This window comes from Giraffa tippelskirchi, chromosome 11, assembly GCF_054371585.1.
Source record: "Giraffa tippelskirchi isolate mGirTip1 chromosome 11, T2T-mGirTip1v1.2.pri, whole genome shotgun sequence".
NCBI classification, from domain to species: domain Eukaryota; kingdom Metazoa; phylum Chordata; class Mammalia; order Artiodactyla; family Giraffidae; genus Giraffa; species Giraffa tippelskirchi.
Genome location: NC_137285.1, coordinates 93,773,675 through 93,792,668, shown reverse-complemented (window position 1 = coordinate 93,792,668; position 18,994 = coordinate 93,773,675). Strand labels below are relative to the sequence as shown.

The 18,994-nt window shown below is 39.6% G+C and overlaps 1 protein-coding gene across 18 annotated transcripts in view; it reads left to right on the top strand.

The window, feature by feature from the left end:
- Window positions 1-18,698, top strand: part of C11H11orf65 (chromosome 11 C11orf65 homolog) — a 67,347-nt gene extending 48,649 nt beyond the window's left edge. For 13 of the 18 annotated variants that reach the window (XM_081545391.1, XM_081545378.1, XM_081545375.1 and 10 more), the window contains 3 exons: window positions 8,813-8,983; window positions 15,776-15,831; window positions 18,267-18,698. In XM_081545391.1, the coding sequence (XP_081401517.1) occupies window positions 8,813-8,983; window positions 15,776-15,831; window positions 18,267-18,418 (379 nt within the window). In that variant the 3' untranslated portion in view covers window positions 18,419-18,698. Of the gene's footprint in view, window positions 1-8,812; window positions 8,984-11,213; window positions 12,552-15,775; window positions 15,832-18,266 lie in introns of those variants that run through there. The other 5 variants (XM_081545392.1, XM_081545388.1, XM_081545386.1 and 2 more) reach the window with 2 other exon arrangements.
- The last annotated feature ends 296 nt before the right edge of the window (window positions 18,699-18,994 follow it).

Genomic DNA, 18,994 nt, shown 5'->3' with positions numbered 1-18,994 from the left:
GGTAGAAGTGACACAACTTGCGGCTAAGCTTCCTCCAGATGTGGTTTCTTTAATGGAGCAAATCAGCACCGTCCCTGGCATATGTTAGGCTGCTGTTGACTTAGCAAGTGTGTCCTTTCCTATCTGGGTCAGTAAGCAAAGAGAGGAGAGTTTGCATTTACGTGGAAGGAGCAGGGTGTCTTTGCATCTTACTCTCGGAGCTGTGTCAGCTGTCCTGCTCTTACCCCCAGGAGCGTGTCACCTCAGTGCCCAAAGAACATCATGCCTGCCCTTTACCCTGGTGACCTTACATTAATTGACCATGGTGAGGAGAAACGAACGACTCCCTAGATGAGGGGTCCCCATCCCCTAGGCCACGGGTTGCCAGTGGTCCCCGGCCTGTTAGGAACCAGGTCCCACAGCAGGAGGTGAGTGGAGGGCGAGCTCCTGTCAGAGCAGTGGCGGCATTAAATTCTCAGAGGAGCACGAACCCTCGTGTGAACTGCACGCGCAAGGGATCTAGGTTGCACACTACTTATTAGAATCTAATGCCTGATCATCTGAGGAAGAGCTGAGGTGGTGATGTGATAAGTGTACGCGCTTGAATCATTCTGAAACCATCCCCCCCACACCACATCCATGGAAAAATTGTCTTCCACGAAACCCGTCCCTGGTGCCAAAAAGTTTGGGGACCGTTGCCCTAGATGACTTAGTAGGACAAATACACACTAGCGGGCGGGAGATAAACTTGGCAAAAAGTGAAGGGTCCACCACATAGCTGAAGTTTACAGACATTTTGGGATCTCCTTTCTAAAGTAAGAGGCAAGATGCTATACTTTGCACCATCCACCTTGAAGACAAACACTCTCTGGATTTGGGAGATAAAATATGCCACATTTGGGCATGCTGCTTCAACCCATATACTAGATAACTAATAAGGCCAGCAGGCACCAGTGAGACATGCTGTGAGAAAGAACACAGTAGCAGGTTCATAATGTGGGACAAGCTGCCCTACCACTTGGGCTTTAGAGCTCAGCAGTCCCAACAGTGTTGGAAATATCTCTGACTGTGAAAGACTGTGTGGGATCTCTAAAGCATCCTAATGGGAGGATCATAGCAGAGACTTCTAGGGTTTAGGAGTAAGGTAGTGCCTTCTTCTGTCAAAAACTATTTGAAAAATTGTTCTAGGCTAGCTACTGGGCCCTAGTAGAGACTGGAAGCTTGTCAGTAGGATATCAAATGCTATGTTTAAGAACTGACGTGGATTTTGTCTAATCCACTGAACTGCGAAACAGAGTCTACAGCATCATTTCTGTATAAAGTAGAGGTGGTATATATGAGAATGGGTCTGAGAGGTCCAGAAGCCCAAAGGTAAGATAGATAAGCACGTGGCTTAGACTTCTTCCACACCTACTTATGCTACATTGGCTCCTCTTCATCGCCATACTTTTGGCTTCACTGGGAGTCACTTGTGACATGTTAACAGAGGGAGAGTATATTTGGTCTAATTTACCATGAATCTGCACAGGATGCTAGCAACATCCAAAAATAGCCACTAGATTACAATCCCTCAGTTAGCCTAGAAAGTGGTCAAAGGATATTCACCCAATGAGCACAACTGAAGGAAGCTACACTTCATATATGAGTAGGGGGTGGAATCTTATTGACTATGAGCAGTAACTAAAAGTTTCTCAGCTGATCGGGGCCTTGGAAATAATTAAGTTGGAAAACTGGCGATTAGGTCTGCAGAGACAGATGCTAAGAATGGGCACTGAGTATATTGATATCCTTGTGAATGTCCTCCAAAGGGCTTAGATGAGGCAAAAAATTTGTTTGTAGTCACACAGATAAGATGATCCATCCTGTGGATGTCAGCATTTCCCCCCAATACTCAGTGATTCTTGCCCCCTCTTCTTAATCTCTTCTGCTTCTGTTAGGTTTGCCATTTCTGTCTTTTATTGTAGCCATCCTTGCATAAGATGTTCCCTTGATATCTCCAATTTTCTTGAAGAGATCTCTAGTTTTACCCAATCTATTGTCTTCTTCTATTTCTTTGCATTGTTCACTTAAAAAGGCTTTCTTATCTCTCCTTGCTGTTCTCTGGCACTCTGTATTGAGTTGGGTATATCACTCTCTATCTCCTTTGTCTTTTGCTTCTCTTCTTAATTATTTGCGAGGCTTCTGCAGACAACCACTTTGCCTTCTTTGTACTTCTTTGTATTTCTTTATCTTGGGGATGGTTTTGGTCACCACCTCCTGTACAGTGTTACAAACTCCTGCCCATAGTTCTTCAGGTACTCTGTCTACCAGATCCAATCCTTTGAATATATTCATCACCTCCACTATATAATCATAAGGGATTTAATTTAGGTCATATCTGAATGGTCTAGTGGTTTTCCTCACTTTCTTCAATTTAAGCCTGAATTTTGCAATAAGGATCTGATGATCTGAGTCACACTCAGCTCCAGGTCTTGTTTTTGCTGACTATATAGAGCTTCTCTATCTTCAGCTGCAAAGAATATAATCAGTCTGATTTCGATACTGACCCTCTGGTGATGTCCATCTGTAGAGTCATCTCTTGTGTTGTTGGAAGAGGGTTTTTACCATGACCAGTGCATTCTCTTGGCAAAACTCTGTTAGCCTTTGCCCTGCTTTATTTTGTACTCCAAGGCCAAACTGCCTGTTACTCCAGGGATCTCTTGACTTCCTACTTTTGTGTTCTGAACCCCTACGATGAAAAGGACATCTTTTTTTGTGTTAGTTATAGAAGGTCTTGTAGGTCTTCATAGAACTGGTCAACTTCATTTTTTGTTTTTTTTGGCACTAGTGGTTGGGGCATAGACTTGGATTACTATGACATTGAATGATTTGCTTTGGAAACGAACCAAGATCATTCTGTCATTTTTGAGATTGCACCCAAGTACAGCATTTCAGACTCTTTTGTTGATTATGAGGGCTACTCCATTTCTTCTAAGGGATTCTTGCCACAGTAGTAGATATAGTGGTTATCTGAGTTAAATTTGCCCATTCCCATCCATTTTAGTTCACTGATTCCTAAAATGTTGATGTTCACTCTTGCTGTCTCCTGGTTGACCACTTCTAATTTACCTTGATCTATGGGCCTAACATTCCAGGTTCCCATGCAGTATTGCTCTTTACAGCATCGGACTTTACTTTCACCACTAAACACATCCACAACTGAGCGTTGTGTCCACTTTGACCCAGCCTCTTCATTCTTTCTGGGGCTGTTTCTATACTCTTCCCCAGTAGCATACTGGACACCTACCGATCTGGGGGGCTCATCTTCCAGTGTTGTATCTTTTTGCCTTTTCATACTGTTCATGGAGTTCTTGAGGCAAAAATTCTGAAGTAGCTTGCCATTCTCTTGTCCAGTGGACCATGTTTTGTTAGAACTCTCCACCATGACCCATCCATTTTAGGTGGCCCTGCACAGCATGACTCATAGCTTCACTGGGTTACACAAGGCTGTGATCCATGTGATCATTTTGGTTAGCTTTCTGTAATTGTGGTTTTTGTTCTGGAGGCTGGGAGATTATAGTTTTAACTTCTTCTGTCTGCCCTCTGATGGATGAGGAAAAGAGGCTTGTGGCAAGAATACGCAGAAGAACTATACAAAAAGGTCTTAATGATCCAGATAACCATGATGATGTGGTCACTCACCTAGAGCCAGACATCCTGAGGTGTAAAGTCAAATGGGCCTTAGGAAGCATTACTATCAACAAAGCTAGTGGAGGTGATGGAATTCCTGAGCTATTTCAAATCCTAAAACATGATGCTATTAAAGTGCTACACTCAATATGCCAGCAAATTTGGAAAACTCAACAATGGCCACCGGACTGAAAAAGTTCAGTATTCATTCCATTCCAAAAGAAAGGCAATGCCAAAGAATGTTCAAACTACCGTATAATTATGCTCATTTCACATGCTAGCAAGGCAGTGCTCAAAACCCTTCAAGCTAGGCTTCAGAAGTACGTGAACCAAGAACTTCCAGATGTACTAGCTGGATTTACAAAAGGCAGAGAAATCAGAGATCAAATTGCCAACATCTATTGGACTATAGAAAAAACAAGCGAATTACAGAAAAACATATACTTCTGCTTCACTGACTACACTAAAGCCTTTTACTGTGTGGATCACAACAAAGTGGAAAATTCTTAAAAGAGCTAGGAATACCAGACCACTTACCTGTGTCCTGAGAAACCTATATGCAGGACAAGAAACAGCAGTTAGAACTAGACACGGAACAATGGACTGATTAAAAATTGAGAAAGCAGTATGTTCATCAAAGCTGTATATTGTTACTCTGCTTATTTAACTTCTATGCAGAGTATATGATATGAAATGCCAGGCAGATGAATCACAAGCTGTATCAAGATTGCCGGGACAAATACCAGTAGTCTCAATATGCAGATGATATCACTCTAATGGCAGAAAGCAAAGAGGGACTAAAGAGCCTCTCGATGAAAGTGAAAGAGGAGAATGAAAAAAGGTGGCTTAAAACTTAACATTCAAAAACTAAGATCATGGCATCTGGTCCCATCACTTCATGGGAAATAGATGGGGAAAAAGTGGAAACAGTGGCAGATTTTATTTTCTTGTGCTCCAAAATCATGGTACATGGTGACTGCAGCCATGAAATTAAAAAATGCTTGCTCTTTGGAAGAAAAGCTATGACCAACCTAGACAGCATATTAAAAAGCAGAGACATTACTTTGCCAACAAAGTCAGTATAGCCGAAACTATGGTTTTTCCAGTAGTCATATATGAATGTGAGAGTTGGACCATAAAGAAGGCTGAGCACTAAAGAATTGATGCTTTTGAATTGTGGTGCTGGAGAAGACTCTTGAGAGTCCTTCGGACTGCAAGGAGATCAAGCCAGTCAATCCTAAAGGAAATCAGTCCTGAATATTCATTGGAAGAACTTATGCTGAAGCTCCAATGCCTTGGCCAGCTAATGCAAAGAGCCAGCTCGTTGGAAAAGACACTGTTGCTGGGAAAGATTGAGGGCAAGAGAAGAAAGGGGCAGAAGAGGATGAGATGGTTGGATGGCATCATTTGCTCAATGGACATGAGTCTAAGCAAACTCCAGGAGATAGTGAAGGATCGGGAAGCCTGGCGTGCTGCTGTTCATGGGGTGGCAGAGAGTCAGACATAACTTGGTGACTGAACAACAGCAACAACTCAGTGACTGCTCAAATTGTCCAGGCTACAGGGATGGAAGGTGTACCTAGACTCATAAATATAGTCTTTTCTTCACTAAGGCCCTTCTGGCTATATAGTCACAGCTGACTGTACAGCAAAAGTTATAGCTCTGCCCTCCATAATGGGATATGCTGGCTACCCAGTGGCGGGCTAATTATACTGGACCCTTCCCATAATACAGGAGGAACCCTTCTGTCTTCAGAATGATACTCAATCTGAATATGTATTATATTTTATTTTTCTTCTCCATCACTCTGTCAGCAATACCATTTATTACATTACACCTATCCATCATCATTTTATTCCATACAGCACTATCTACAACCAGGCGACCCATGTACAGCAAAGGAACTGTGGTCATGGGCTCAGAACAGCAAAATACACTCATCATTACGTAGAAACAGCTGACTTTGACAGAGTGGCAGTAAGACTTGCTGACATTCAGCTATATCACCAGCTAGGAGCCATCTAGTAATAAGCTAATGAATAATAATTTCCTATTTTATTTATTCTTTTTTTGTTTATTTATTCTCAAAAGAGTCCTCATCCATAACTGCGCTCTGTATTTCTAATTATATGGTCGTTTCCATCTCAAATTCAACAAGTCCAAAGCTCAGTTTCTTATGTTTCCCATCATAAAAGGGGTTTCTTTTCAGTATTCCTCCTGGCCTCAGTTTATGACACTATCATTTACCTAGTCATCCAAGCCAGAAATGCAGATGTTGCCCTAGATTTCTTTTGTTTATTATTATTAATTTATTTATTTTAGTTTAGATTTCTTACCTCTCATAAACTCCTGTACGTAACCCATCATTAGGTCCTGTTAATTGTGCTTCCAAAGTATCTCCCAAATCTGACATTTCTCCTACTGCCAACTGCAGCATTTCATCATCCTCAGTTCTACTTTACCGGGCAAGTCCTTCTAGTTGGTCTCTTTGTCTCTAATAGCTCCTCTATCTCTATATAAATCCTGAGGTGATATTTCTAAAACTGATTAAATCACTTCCTTACCTGAAACCTATTTGGGGCTTCGCATCACTTACATCCCACATGATATTCCTTATTGCTAGTTTCCTCTTTTCTGGCTCAGTAACCTGGCAACAAGATCTTCATCTTTTGATATTTGGCTCAAATATCTCCTTCTGAAGTTTCACCTGACTTACCTAGACATAGTTCAGCACTTCCTTTTGAAGTGCCCCGTAGATCTTTTATATACTCAGTTGTAATGTTTTTGTGATTATCTATTTTTCTGCCATCTCCACTATATTTTTAGCCCCTAAATAACAGAAGTTCTGTTCTATTAACTTAGTTCTTAGTTACTGGACCTCAGACCCACTAGACGCTTAATGAATATATGTTGCTTGCTCGCTGAGTGAATGAATGCATTAATCCTTATATCTGAGTGTTGTTTCCTTTTTTTAGGGTTGCAAGGGATGAATGAGAAATTTTGCTTTGTGTGCTTTAGTCACTTATGGCATTTGAATACTTCCATCTGACTGTTGCTGATAATCAACAGTTGGCAAAATCTTGATTTTTTTTTTTAACCTCTGTCTTACTGAAGGAACTTTGATCTTCACATCAGGTCCTTTCCTGTGTACCTACAGATTTTAGCTCTCCTCAACCTCATTTCCAATTTCAATGTTGGTTGTTACTAGGTCTTTGCATTTACATTTCTCTCCCTGTCATGATATTTAGTCAAAGTTTAATTAAAAAATTTAAACATGAAATTTTTTAGTTTAGAAAGAATATGAGGACATTTTAAGGGAATATATTGCAATATCACTTATAAAGTCAAATTTTATATTTTTTGTTTTCTTTTAAAACACCACCCTATAAAACAAGTTATGATTATTATAAGCAGTCTTTATTTCTGATCACTATTATATTTGAAATTCTGTTTGTACTGGCTAGCTTGTTTTTGTTTTATGATTGTTATAGCCCACCTAATAGTGACTAACATTTAAAGAGTTCAAAACAGAGTTATATTATTGGAATAAATTTCTTAATTCTCTGTAAAACAAAGTATGAGAGCAAAAATAGATATTTGAATTGTCTATTATATTTAAAAAAAGGAATATCATCCAGGTTTCCAGATCTGATGTTAAGTGTCTGTATATTTGGAAAGGTAAAACATGGAGTAATTGATTAAAAAAATGCATTCACCCCCAGTCTTCCAGTATTTTATAATTTCTAAATGTATTTTTTTATGGCATGAGAATTAGTTAATAAATCTGGGCCACTGGATACCATCATTCATTCATTCATTTAAAATAGGTGCCTCTTTGTTCAGGGAATAGAGGATAGAGTAGAAGATTGCAAGTTTTATAAGGAATTTCACCTCTGTACACGATGCTTGGGAAACAGTTGGCACTCAATAGTTATGAAATGAATAACTGAACAAAGACCTATAGAAAAATTGTGAAATCATAGTTTATTATAACTTGTACTCTTACTAAACATATAAATCAAGAGGTATGTTCCTGCTTCTATAAAATACATTAGTTCTCATGGATTATTGGGGCTTCCCTGGTGGCTCAGAATGTAAAGCATCTGCCTGCAGTGTGGGAGACCTGGGTTTGATTCTTGGGTCAGGAAGATCCCCTGGAGAAGGAAATGGCAACCCACTCCAGTACTCTTGCCTGGAAAATCCCATGGATGGAGGAGCCTGTGAGGCTACATCCACGGTGTCCGCAAAGAGTTGGACACGACTGAGCGACTTCACTTTCTTTCTTTCTTTCTCATGAATTATTATCCAATTTAAAGGCTGACAAAGTGGAAGCTTCCTGAGTGCAGGAGCATATCTTGTCACTATCGTATCTCTTGCCACAGGATTATGTAAGCTTTCTTTTATTGAAAGCTTACTATGTGCTAGTCATTGTCCTAAATGTTTTACAGGGATTTACACTTCTAAACCTCTCAAGAACGATAGGAGGAAGTAGTGGGGTTTTTTGGAAGTATAGTTGATTTACAATACTGTATTAGTTTCAAGTGTACAACATAGTGATTCAATATTTTTAAAGATTATACTCCACTTAATATTATTATAAAGCACTGGCTATATTTTCCTGTGCTGTACAATATATCTACCCTTGTTGCTTATCTATTTTATACATAGTAGTATGAACCCCCTCCCCCTTCTCTCTCACCATTGGTAACCTGCTAGTTTGTTCTCTACATCTGTGGGTCTGTTTTTGTTTTATTACATATATTTAATTTGTTTTAGTTTTTAGATTAGCCATATGATTTTGTAAAAGTTACTCTTCCGGGGTTTATTGCATTGCCTGTGAAACAACTGGGATAGTTATTTGGTCTCTAAGATCCTTTGACTCTATAATTCTATACTTAGCTTTCCCTTGTATCACAACAGTACAACTTACTGAGAGGTGATTTTGAAATGAGGCTTCTCTAGTTAGTGTGGTTGATTAAGCTGCTTTGTTTTTTTCCAGATGATCCCATCACATACAACTGGGCTCAAGTGTATTTAAATTAAATAGGATGAAAACTTTGTTTACTATGTAAATAGTTTGACAGCAATGATGTATATTAACTGCATCCACTAGCAGTCACCGAATTCAAAGGATTCACATCACTCTTCCTTTCCTGTATGTAGGTACTACGCAGGAAACCTGGAGGCTAAGTCAACAAATTACGAAACTATAGGTTTAATTCACACAGCAACAAAAGGCCTATTAAGAACTATTGAAGACGGTGGAATAGATTCTGTGATGGAATGGGAAGTGGATGAAGTGCTGAACTGGACAAACACACTCAACTTTGATGAGTAAATATATGTTGCTGTTCTTGGGGAGCAAGGGCATGCATCAGGCATCAGGGCAGTCAGTGTTTTTCTAATATTTCTCACTCCCATGTTGGATCTTGGGGGCCACTAACATACTCTTAAAAACTCCTTGCATATTTATTATCTGTATAGAAAGAAAAGAAGAGGAAATGAGAGAGAAATATAACAAGGGATGATCTGAAAGTAGAAAAAAGAAAAATAGATTTAGGTGTTCTTTATTATCAGACTTTATTCTTATGCCTTAGTTTAACTCTGTTTTACTCTTACTTTGGGATACAGAAACCAGGCTAAGAACATGAAATTAATAATATAAAGAATTTCCTTAATCTGCATTCCCTAATCTTCCTGTGTGGGACATTAAAAAGTTATTTTTTAGTGACATATTTTAGCCCTTGAAAAACATTTTTAGGATTTTTTTGTGTGATAGAAATTAAAAAATACTTCATATAGCCATTAGGGCAATGCAAATCAAAATGATAATAAGATCCTGTTAGATAGCTATATCTACAAAGATAGCTATAATTAAAAAGACATGGTAATCAGTGTTGGCAAGAATTTGGAGAAATTGAAGTCCTTATATACTCTTTGTAGGAATGTACAATGGTATAGCCATTTTGGAAAACAATCGGGAAGTTCCTCAGATGGTTCAAACTTGAGTTGCTATATAACGCAGCATTTCTACTCCTCAGTATATACACAGAGAAATGAAAACACATGCCCATAAAAACTTTACATGAATGTTCATAACATTGTTATTCATAATAGCCAAGAATTAGAAACAATCTGTTCATGAACTGATGATAAAATGTGACATATCCAAACAATGAAATATTATTTGGCAATAAAAAGAAATGCTACAACTTTGATGAACCTGCTAAGTGAAAGAAGTCAGTCACAAAGGAACACATATTGTATGGCTCCATTTGTATTGAAAAGTTCAGAACAGGCAAATTTATGGAGATAGAAAGTAGATTAGTGGTTGCCTTGAGCTTAGAGATTTGTGCGGATTGGGAAGTGGTGGCTAAGGGGTGTGAAGTTTCTTTTTGGAGTAATGAAATGTTCTAAAATCAATCATGGTGATGGATGCACAACTCTCTGAATACACTAAAAAGCCATTGAATTGTATGCTTTAAATGGGCACATTTTATGGTATGTGAATTGTATCTCCATAAAGCTTTAAAAATATTCAATATTTACTCAGCTACAATAATGATGTGACTATTGCATGAATGAAGAATCGGAAAAAATAAAGATCATGTAAGTAAAGAAATGTAAGACAAAGGAAGAAATTTGGAAGAGGGAGATAAAAACAAGAAATAGGAAAAATTAGGTTGACTGCCATTGAACAGGGAATTCCCAGGTGGCTCAGTGGTAAAGAATCCACCTGCCAATGGAGGAGATGCAGGAGACACCAGTTCTATCCCTGGGTCTGGAGGGAGGAGGAAATGGCTACCCACTCCAGTATTCTTGCCTGGAGAATCCCATGGACAAAGGAGCCTGGCAGACTACCGTCCATGGGGTTGCAAAGAGTCAGACATGACTGAACAACTGAGTGTGCACTCACACTATTGAACAATAAACCAGAGAAAAAGAGGCCAGAGGAAGCAGAAAAGAAAACAATGAGAAAAGCCAAGAGGAAAGAAGAAAAAAGGGGAAGAATGACTAACAAAAAAAGAAAATGAGAAAATAAGAACATACGAGAAGGAAATGGCAACCCACTACAATATTCTTGCCCAGAGAATCCCACGGATTCTCTGGTAGACTACAGTCCATGGAGTCTGAAAGAGTGGGACACAACTGAGCAACTAACACACATGCAAACACAGAAAAAATGATAATTATGGGAAAGATACTTTAAAAAGAAAACATGAGAAGGAATAAAGAGCTAATTATCCATAATAGATGCACTGAAGTACTTTTTAATAAGTAGTACAAAGGTTTTATGACTCAATAACCCCAATATCTCATCCAGACATAGTACTGAGATTCCTTACAGACAGCACATTTGTGGTTTCTGGAGCACTGAATAAATACAAGTGATAATAATGATTCAAGAAACGACATCCAAAGAATGAGATGTGGTGCTGTACTTTTTGCTTTCCTAAGAAGGTAGAGAAAGAGAGAGGTAGGGGAGGTCCATTTTTATAAGGGCAGGATAGAGAATTCTCTCAGGTAAACTTTTGAAATCCTGTTCTGCTTTTCCCTTATACAGTTGACTAATTCAGCAAAGAGCCAGCAAGCTTCAGTGAAAAATTACCAATAATTACAAATAATCCATACATGTGAAGAGTTGACTCATTGGAAAAGACCCTAATGCTGGGAAGGATTGGGGGCAGGAGGAGAAGGGGACGACAGAGGATGAGATGGTTGGATGGCATCACTGACTCGATGGACATGGGTTTGCGTAAACTCCGGGAGTTGGTGATGCACAGGGAGACCTGGCGTGCTGCGATTCATGGGGTTGCAAAGAGTCGGACACGACTGAGCAACTGAACTGAACTGAACTGAATTCCTTGGAGAGAATCTTTCAAAATCTATAGACAGTTTTTGATAGCTGGTCCATTAGAATGACATAAATGTGTTGAACACTGATACTGAGCGATACAAACTAGTTTCTTCCCAAAGGCTTCTGGGCTAGCCCCTTGTTATGGCAGATGGCTCTCTCCTGGAAAGAAACCACGTACATCTCCAGATGAACAGGGCAACAAGAGCGAGCGAGTGAAATATTATAATTTTGAAGAACAGAAAGGCCAACTTCACTCTTGGACTCAAGGACACTGATGAGTACCCTCGTAAATTCTGTAGTATCCAGAGACACGTTGCTGCAGGCACTTAGAATAACAAGCAATGCCTGCATTGCCATTATTGAGTCATCTTCAATAACCACACAGTGGCCACTCTGCCTCTGATGGCATTCATTCCGCTCGATTTTCAGGGGCATATTTTCTACTGAGATAGATGTTTCTCTTCCAGAATCCTCATAGTTTTCAAATTGCAAGTGAAGTTTAACATGACACATTAAGTCATTAGCACCTAGGCTGTCTTAAATAATTTTCTGATGTTCTATTAACCCATTTGGCAAGAGCTCTCAATGGGTAATGTCCATGTCCGAACCTGCCCCTTTTTCTTCTAGGACAGGTAGTTATATTACCTCTCTGGCTAGGGACTTTCCCCAGGCCATTAAGATGTTAAATTCTGTGATCGATTCCACATACACTTTACTTTGCTAATATCTTAAAAAAATTCCAAAATTTCTTAAAAAGACAGATCAGCTCTATGACATAAACAGCATGAAAATGATATAATCAGGTTGTTGCTTCTATTTGTAAAGATTTTATTTCTTATTGGTCACTACTGTCATGTTCCTTATGAGAAGTTCTTTTTAAACAATTGAATAAATTCATATCTTGATCTCAGGTAAAGCAGGGTGAGTAATCACCCTTAAATATAGCATATGTTTGTGCCCCACACTGCCAAGGTTTGGCATTCAATTGATCAAAGGTCCTTTATCTTGGCTCCTTGAAGGTGAAATAAAGATCTTTCAGTATATAAATCTAACGAAGTATGGTGATGGATTCCCACTTTTCATAGTGCTCCTGAGCAACCAGTGAAAGCACAAAGTCTGCCTAAATTTAAGGTTAAGCCAGATTGAACCATCAACTAAGAGATCCTGTTGTTGCTGTCCAGTCACTAAGTCCTGTCTGACTCTGTGACCCTATGGACTGCAGCAGACCAGGCTTTCCTGTCTTTCACCATCTTCCAGAGTCTGCTCAGACTCATTTCCATTGATTTGGTGATCAACCATCTCATCCTCTGTCACCCCCTTCTCCTTCTGCCCTCAGCCTTTCCCAGCATCAGGGTCTTTTCCAATGAGTTGGCTGTTCGCTTCAGGTGGCCAAAGTTTTGGAGCTTCAGCTTCAGGGTCAGTCCTTCCAATCAGTATTTAGGATTAATTTCCTTTAGGATTGACTGACTTGATCTCCTTGCAGTCCAAATGACTCTCAAGAGTCTTCTCCACAGTTTGAAAGCATCAATTCTTTGATGCTCAGCATTCTTTATAGTCCAACTCTCACATCGGTACATGACTACTGGAAAAAACCATAGCTTTGACAGTATGGACTTTCATTAGCAAAGTGATGCCTCTGCTTTTTTAATATGCTGTTATAGGTTTGTCACAGCTTTTCTCCCAAGGAGCAAGCATCTTTTAATTTCATGGCTGCAGTCACCATCTGCAGTGATTTTGGAGCCCAAGAAAATAAAGTCTGTCACTGTTTCTACTTTTCCCCATCTATTTGCCATGAAGGATGCCATGATTTTAGTTTTTGAATCTTGAGTTTTAAGGCAACTTTTTCACTCTCCTCTTTCACCCTCTTTCACCATGATTGCAGCCATGAAATTAAAAGATGCTTACTCCTTGGAAGGAAGGTTATGGCCAACCTAGATAGCATGTTTAAAAGCAGAGACATTACTTTGCCAACAAAAGTCCGTCTAGTCAAGGCTATGGTTTTTCCAGTGGTCATGTATGGATGTGAGAGTTGGACGGTGAAGAAAGCTGAGCGCCGCAGAATTGATGCTTTTGAACTGTGGTGTTGGAGAAGACTCTTGAGAGTCCCTTGGGCTGCAAGGAGATCCAATCAATCCATCCTAAAAGAGATCAATCCTGGGTGTTCATTGGCATGTCTGATGTTGAAGCTGAAACTCCAATACTTTGGGCACCTCATGCGAAGGGTTGACTCATTGGAAAAGACCCTAATGCTGGGTAGGATTGAAGGCGGGAGGAGAAGGGGACGACAGAGGATGAGATGGTTGGATGGCATCACCGACTCAATGGACATGGGTTTGGGTAGACTCCGGGAGTTGATGATGGACAGAGAGGCCTGGCGTGGTGCAATTCATGGGGTCGCAAAGAGTCGGACACGACTGAGCGACTGAACTGAACTGAACTTTCACCCTCATCAAGAGGCTCTTTAGTTCCTCTTCACTTTCTACCATTAGGGTGGTACCATCTACATATCTGAGGTTTCTTATATTTCTCCTGGCAATCTAGATTCCAGCCTGTGAGTCATCTAGCCTGGCATTTTGCATGATGTACACTGCATAAGCAGAGTGACAATATACAGCCTTGATATATGTACTCCTTTCCCAATTTTGAACCAGTCTGTTGTTCTGTCAGGTTCTAACTATTGCTTCTTGACCCGCATAGAGGTTTCCCAGGAGACAGGTAAAGTGGTCTGGTATTCCCATCTCTTTAAGAATTTTCCACAGTTTGCTGCAATCCACAGAGTCAAAGGCTTTAGCATAGCTGATGAAGCAGTTGCTTTTCTGGAATTCCCTTGCTTTTTCTATAATCCAATGAATGTTTGCAATTTGATCTCTGGTTCCTCTGCCTTTTCTAAATCCAGCTTGTATATATGGAATTTCTCAGTTCACGTACTGTTGAAGATCCTGGAAGGGGTTTATACCACCTGCTATTATCTTGCATCTTTTCATTTAACAGTGACCCAGAAGTATTCCACTTACCACCATAGAATTCTTGGAGCAAAAAGAGGCAGCAGTAACAAGAAGAGGCTGACATTAGATACACTGCATGTGTGCTAAGTCGCTTTAGTCATGTCTGACTCTTTGTGACCCCACGGACTGTAGCCCACCAGGTGCCTCTGTCCCTGGGATACTCCAGGCAAGAATGCTGGAGTGGGTTGCCATGCCCTCCTCCAGGGGACCTTCCCAACCCAGAGATCGAACCTGAGTCTCTTTCATCTCTTGCATTGGCAGGTGGGTTCTTTACCACCAGTACCACCTGGAAGCCCTTAGACACAGTACTTAATTACAATTAAACACTGTTGCATAATTCATACCTTCATATAACAAAAAATTCAGGAATACAAAGTTAACAAGAGTAAACGTAATTCAAGTGAAAATCAGCCTTTTCTGAATTACATGACAATTTTAATCCTCCTCCTTCTTTCTCAATCAACTTCTTTTTAGCACCTGCTGTGATCAACTTCTTACCTGATTTCTTGGGTACAGTCGTAAGAAAGGAAGTTTGGGAAAGGGGGATACTGAACCTAAAATGAGATGGAATAAGTCACAGGAAACCTGGCCCTTGGCGCTTCCCCTCGGCTCACCACACTTGCCCTTCCCTGTCCACCTCTTCTCAGGCTGCTCTTGTCTCTGTATGTCAGCCTCTGTTTAAGGAACTGAAGTGGCAGCTGCATGCACCCTGCTTGAATATGATCTCATGTTTACTGGACACAGCAAAGACAGCACCACTGCTCTAATAAGATCATAAACCAAATGACTTAAATCTACAAGTCAGAGACAGTAGGTCTGGCAATCCAGAACCAAGGATAAAGTTTTGTTGTTGAAGTTTTCCCATGACTTTCAAAAATTTTCCTTTCATACTTTTAATTTAGAAGTTAACTAACATCTTAGCTGTCACCCAGTTGAGGACATGATTTAGCAGGAATGGGACAGTATAAAATGAGGAGATGTGTGCTGGAGGAAGGCCAAAGGGCACCAACATGGTAGATGGTGGGCACCATTTTCATACCTTTTACAACTCCTTGTCCTAGGGGTTGCTTTAGGTGCATGAGAGCTACTTTGAGGTGAGAAGTCAAGAAATTAAACATTTGGACTAGTGAATTTATCACCATTAATCTAAGATTTCATAGAGAAAGTAGAATTTTAGAAGTAGTCCAAGTATGTACTAATGAATCACTTTATATTTACTAACAAATTGATTTAATTTAATGAATGCCTATATAATGTGCTTAGGTACATTGCCAACTGGAAGGAAATTGCTACAAGCAACTCTTCAGCTAACTTCAAAAGTAGGTGATTTTTTAGCAATAATGGGAAATTGTGTGTGTGCGTGCTTTGTTGCTCAGTCAAGTATGAATCTTTGTGACCCCACGCCCTCCAGTCTCCGTTGTCCATGGGATTTCTCAGGCAAGACTACTGGAGTGGGTTGCCATTTCCTTCTCCCATGGGATATTCTTATAAACCAAAACAATACATTCCACACATGTACACATTTCTAAGTGCCTAACAAACACTTCAGCACTCTGCACAGTAGACAGACATAAATTTACCAAGTCATTTTTGCCTTTATATATATAATTGTTATATGGGAATAGAAGGGAAATTTTATATTTTATTTAGAGTTGGATAAAATGTTTATTTTCTAAAAAATGAGTCCTCTTTTAAAAATGTTGCATGTCTCATGTTTCAGTAATAATTTTTAATGAGCAGCTTTGACTTGGCAAAATAAATGCTATTCCAGAAGTATCAATAATTCTAACATAGCCAAAGTCTAGTTATAGTTTTTATATAATTTGAGTGTATGAGTTCTGTCCCTCTGTCACATGTGATTGGCAGTAAAACAAAGAGGCTTTAATTGTGGAATGTTGATTCATAACTTACTGGCTTTGATTTTTTTCTCTATTGTTTACTGGCTGTGTAATCTCAGGCAAGTTACTAGCTTAGTTTCCTCATCTATAAAATGAAAATAACAGTAGTACTTAACTCATGGGTTATTGTGAGGTGATATGTCAAGAGCTTATAATCATGCCTGGCGCATAGTATGTCCTCTGTGGTGATGGTGGTTTAGTCACTAGGTTGTGTCCAGCTCTTGTGATCCCACGGACTGTAGCCCGCCAGGCTCCTTTGTCCTTGGGATTTCCCAGGCAAGAATACTGGAGTGGGTTGACATTGCCTTCTCCAGGAGATCTTCCTGATCCAGGGATCAATCCTGAGTCTCCTGCATTGTAGGCAGATTCTTTACTACTGAGCCACTAGGGAAGCCCTTAACCTATCTATTTATCTCCAACTCACTGGCACCACCACAATCCAAGTTGCCATCATTTTCTGTAGGCTTCTGCAACGTCTCCAAACTTATTCTCTTGCAGTCCATTCGCCATGCAACAGACAGTGATCTACAAATTTAAACCAGCATAATTAAAACCCTTATTTAATGAACTTTTCTTTAGCAACTACCATGTTGAAGTACTGTCTTAAAGTGCTATATAAAATTGATTCATTTGCTCTTCAGAACAACCCAATGAGACAGGTTCTATCATCCACATTTTAAAGAGATGCCAAGTTACTTGCTCAAGGTCACACAGTCCCTGTGAGGGCCAGGATTTGAATTGAGACTGGGTGGCTCTAGAAACCATATTCTCTAGACACCATACTCTTAACGATGACTACCCCTGCTGCCATTTAGTTTTCCACTGCACTTGGAATAAAACTCTAACTTTATCACGGTACTCCGACTCTGGTTTAGCTTTTCATCCTTATCATGTCCCACTCTCTCCCCCTCGCTCACAACAACCCAGCATCACTGGCATCTTGCCTGGTCCCCAAGCACACTTTGTGGCTTCCACTTCAGGGGTTTCATGCAGTGGATGACCTTCTGGAGAACAGGTGTAGGCAACTGTCTTTACTTGAAGGCAAGTTCTCTGTTTTGTTTGCTACTGAATTCCCAGTGTGTAGAACACAGTCGAGTCTCAATGGCAAATAAAAGAATATAAAGGAATGACAAGTACAAAATGGAAGCAGAGAATATTATTTACTGAGCTAAAAGATTGTTGTGGGGAAAAAAAGGAAAGATATAACACTAATTGGAAGGAGCATAAGAGCATGTGAAAGCTGTTTAAAGTAATGGAGATCTGCATCATAATTGAAGGCAGGAAATACATTGAAGATGCTGGCAGTGAAAAGGGGAGAGAACATGTGCCACTTCTGCAAGAAGCAAGAGGAAGTCAAAATTCAGAATTTGAAAACTTTAGCTCTAGGGACAGAAAAGGTTTCTCTTTGTGAATAAAGAATTGTTAGCTAATAGTTAATTAACTAAATGCCTTACATCACCATCACACTTAGTTCTCACAAAGATAAGCCGAGGCATGTGCTGTTATTATTCCTATCTTATAGATGAGGACATTGAGACACAGGTTAAGTAACTTGCTTCAAATTACAGAGCTAGCCAAAAAAAAAAAATTATAGCACTATCTAGTAGTAGATCGAACCTCAAACACAGATCCTACAGAGACTTTTAAAGATGGACAATGGACCATGGTCATGAAATGTAGAATGATCTCAGAAGCATGGGACATTTATGGTTAAACAGGATACAAAGATAGCTGCTCTAAGAGTTGTGAGAAGGAATGTGGAATAGACCTTCCCTGGCACACAGTAGCATATTGAATGAACTATATATATCCTGTCACATCTGGCATCTTTCTAAGTGTTTGTCATTCCTCTCTAGGTTTCAGGTTTGAGCAAGCACAAGAAAAAATATATGACTACGAAGATATATTGGAAGACGAAAAGGAAACACAAAAAGATCCTTCACTTGAAACTATTTATGAAGAGCCAGCTTTTACTAGACTAAAGCCTGATTCCACTTATAGAGTATAATTATATAAAAATATAAAATTATAAACTATAATTTTCTTTCTGAGCTATAGCCCTTCAACTCTGATTCCATCAGTTACAGTCAAGAGATAGTTTATTCTGGCTGGAATGACTTCTATATTCTTGACACGGAGTCTAACTCAATTAAGTAAGGAGGATTAAACAGAAATAGAACACCAGACTGAATACAGTGGTCATGGAAAATGTATAAATTAATCCTGTTATTCTGAGAAATTGTAGTCTAACAATTACACTTAAATAAAAATATTTAGGTGCAAAAAAACCCCTCAGTCAGAATGTTTTTCTTCTTTATTAAAGCATTCATTATTTGTGCATTTCTATCAAGCAGAGCCCTTTTTTCATTAAAAAAGGAAAAAGGGCAGTGTAGCAAGTTCTCCTTTTATTAGAATGCAAAAGCCAGCTTCCCTGGTGGCTCAGATGGTAAAGAATCTGCCTGCAATGCAGGAGACCCAGGTTCAATGCCTGGGTCAGGAAGATCCCCTGGAGAAGGGAATGGCTATGCTTAGTCACCGGAGAAGGCAGTGGCAACCCACTCCAGTATTCTTGCCTGGAAAATCC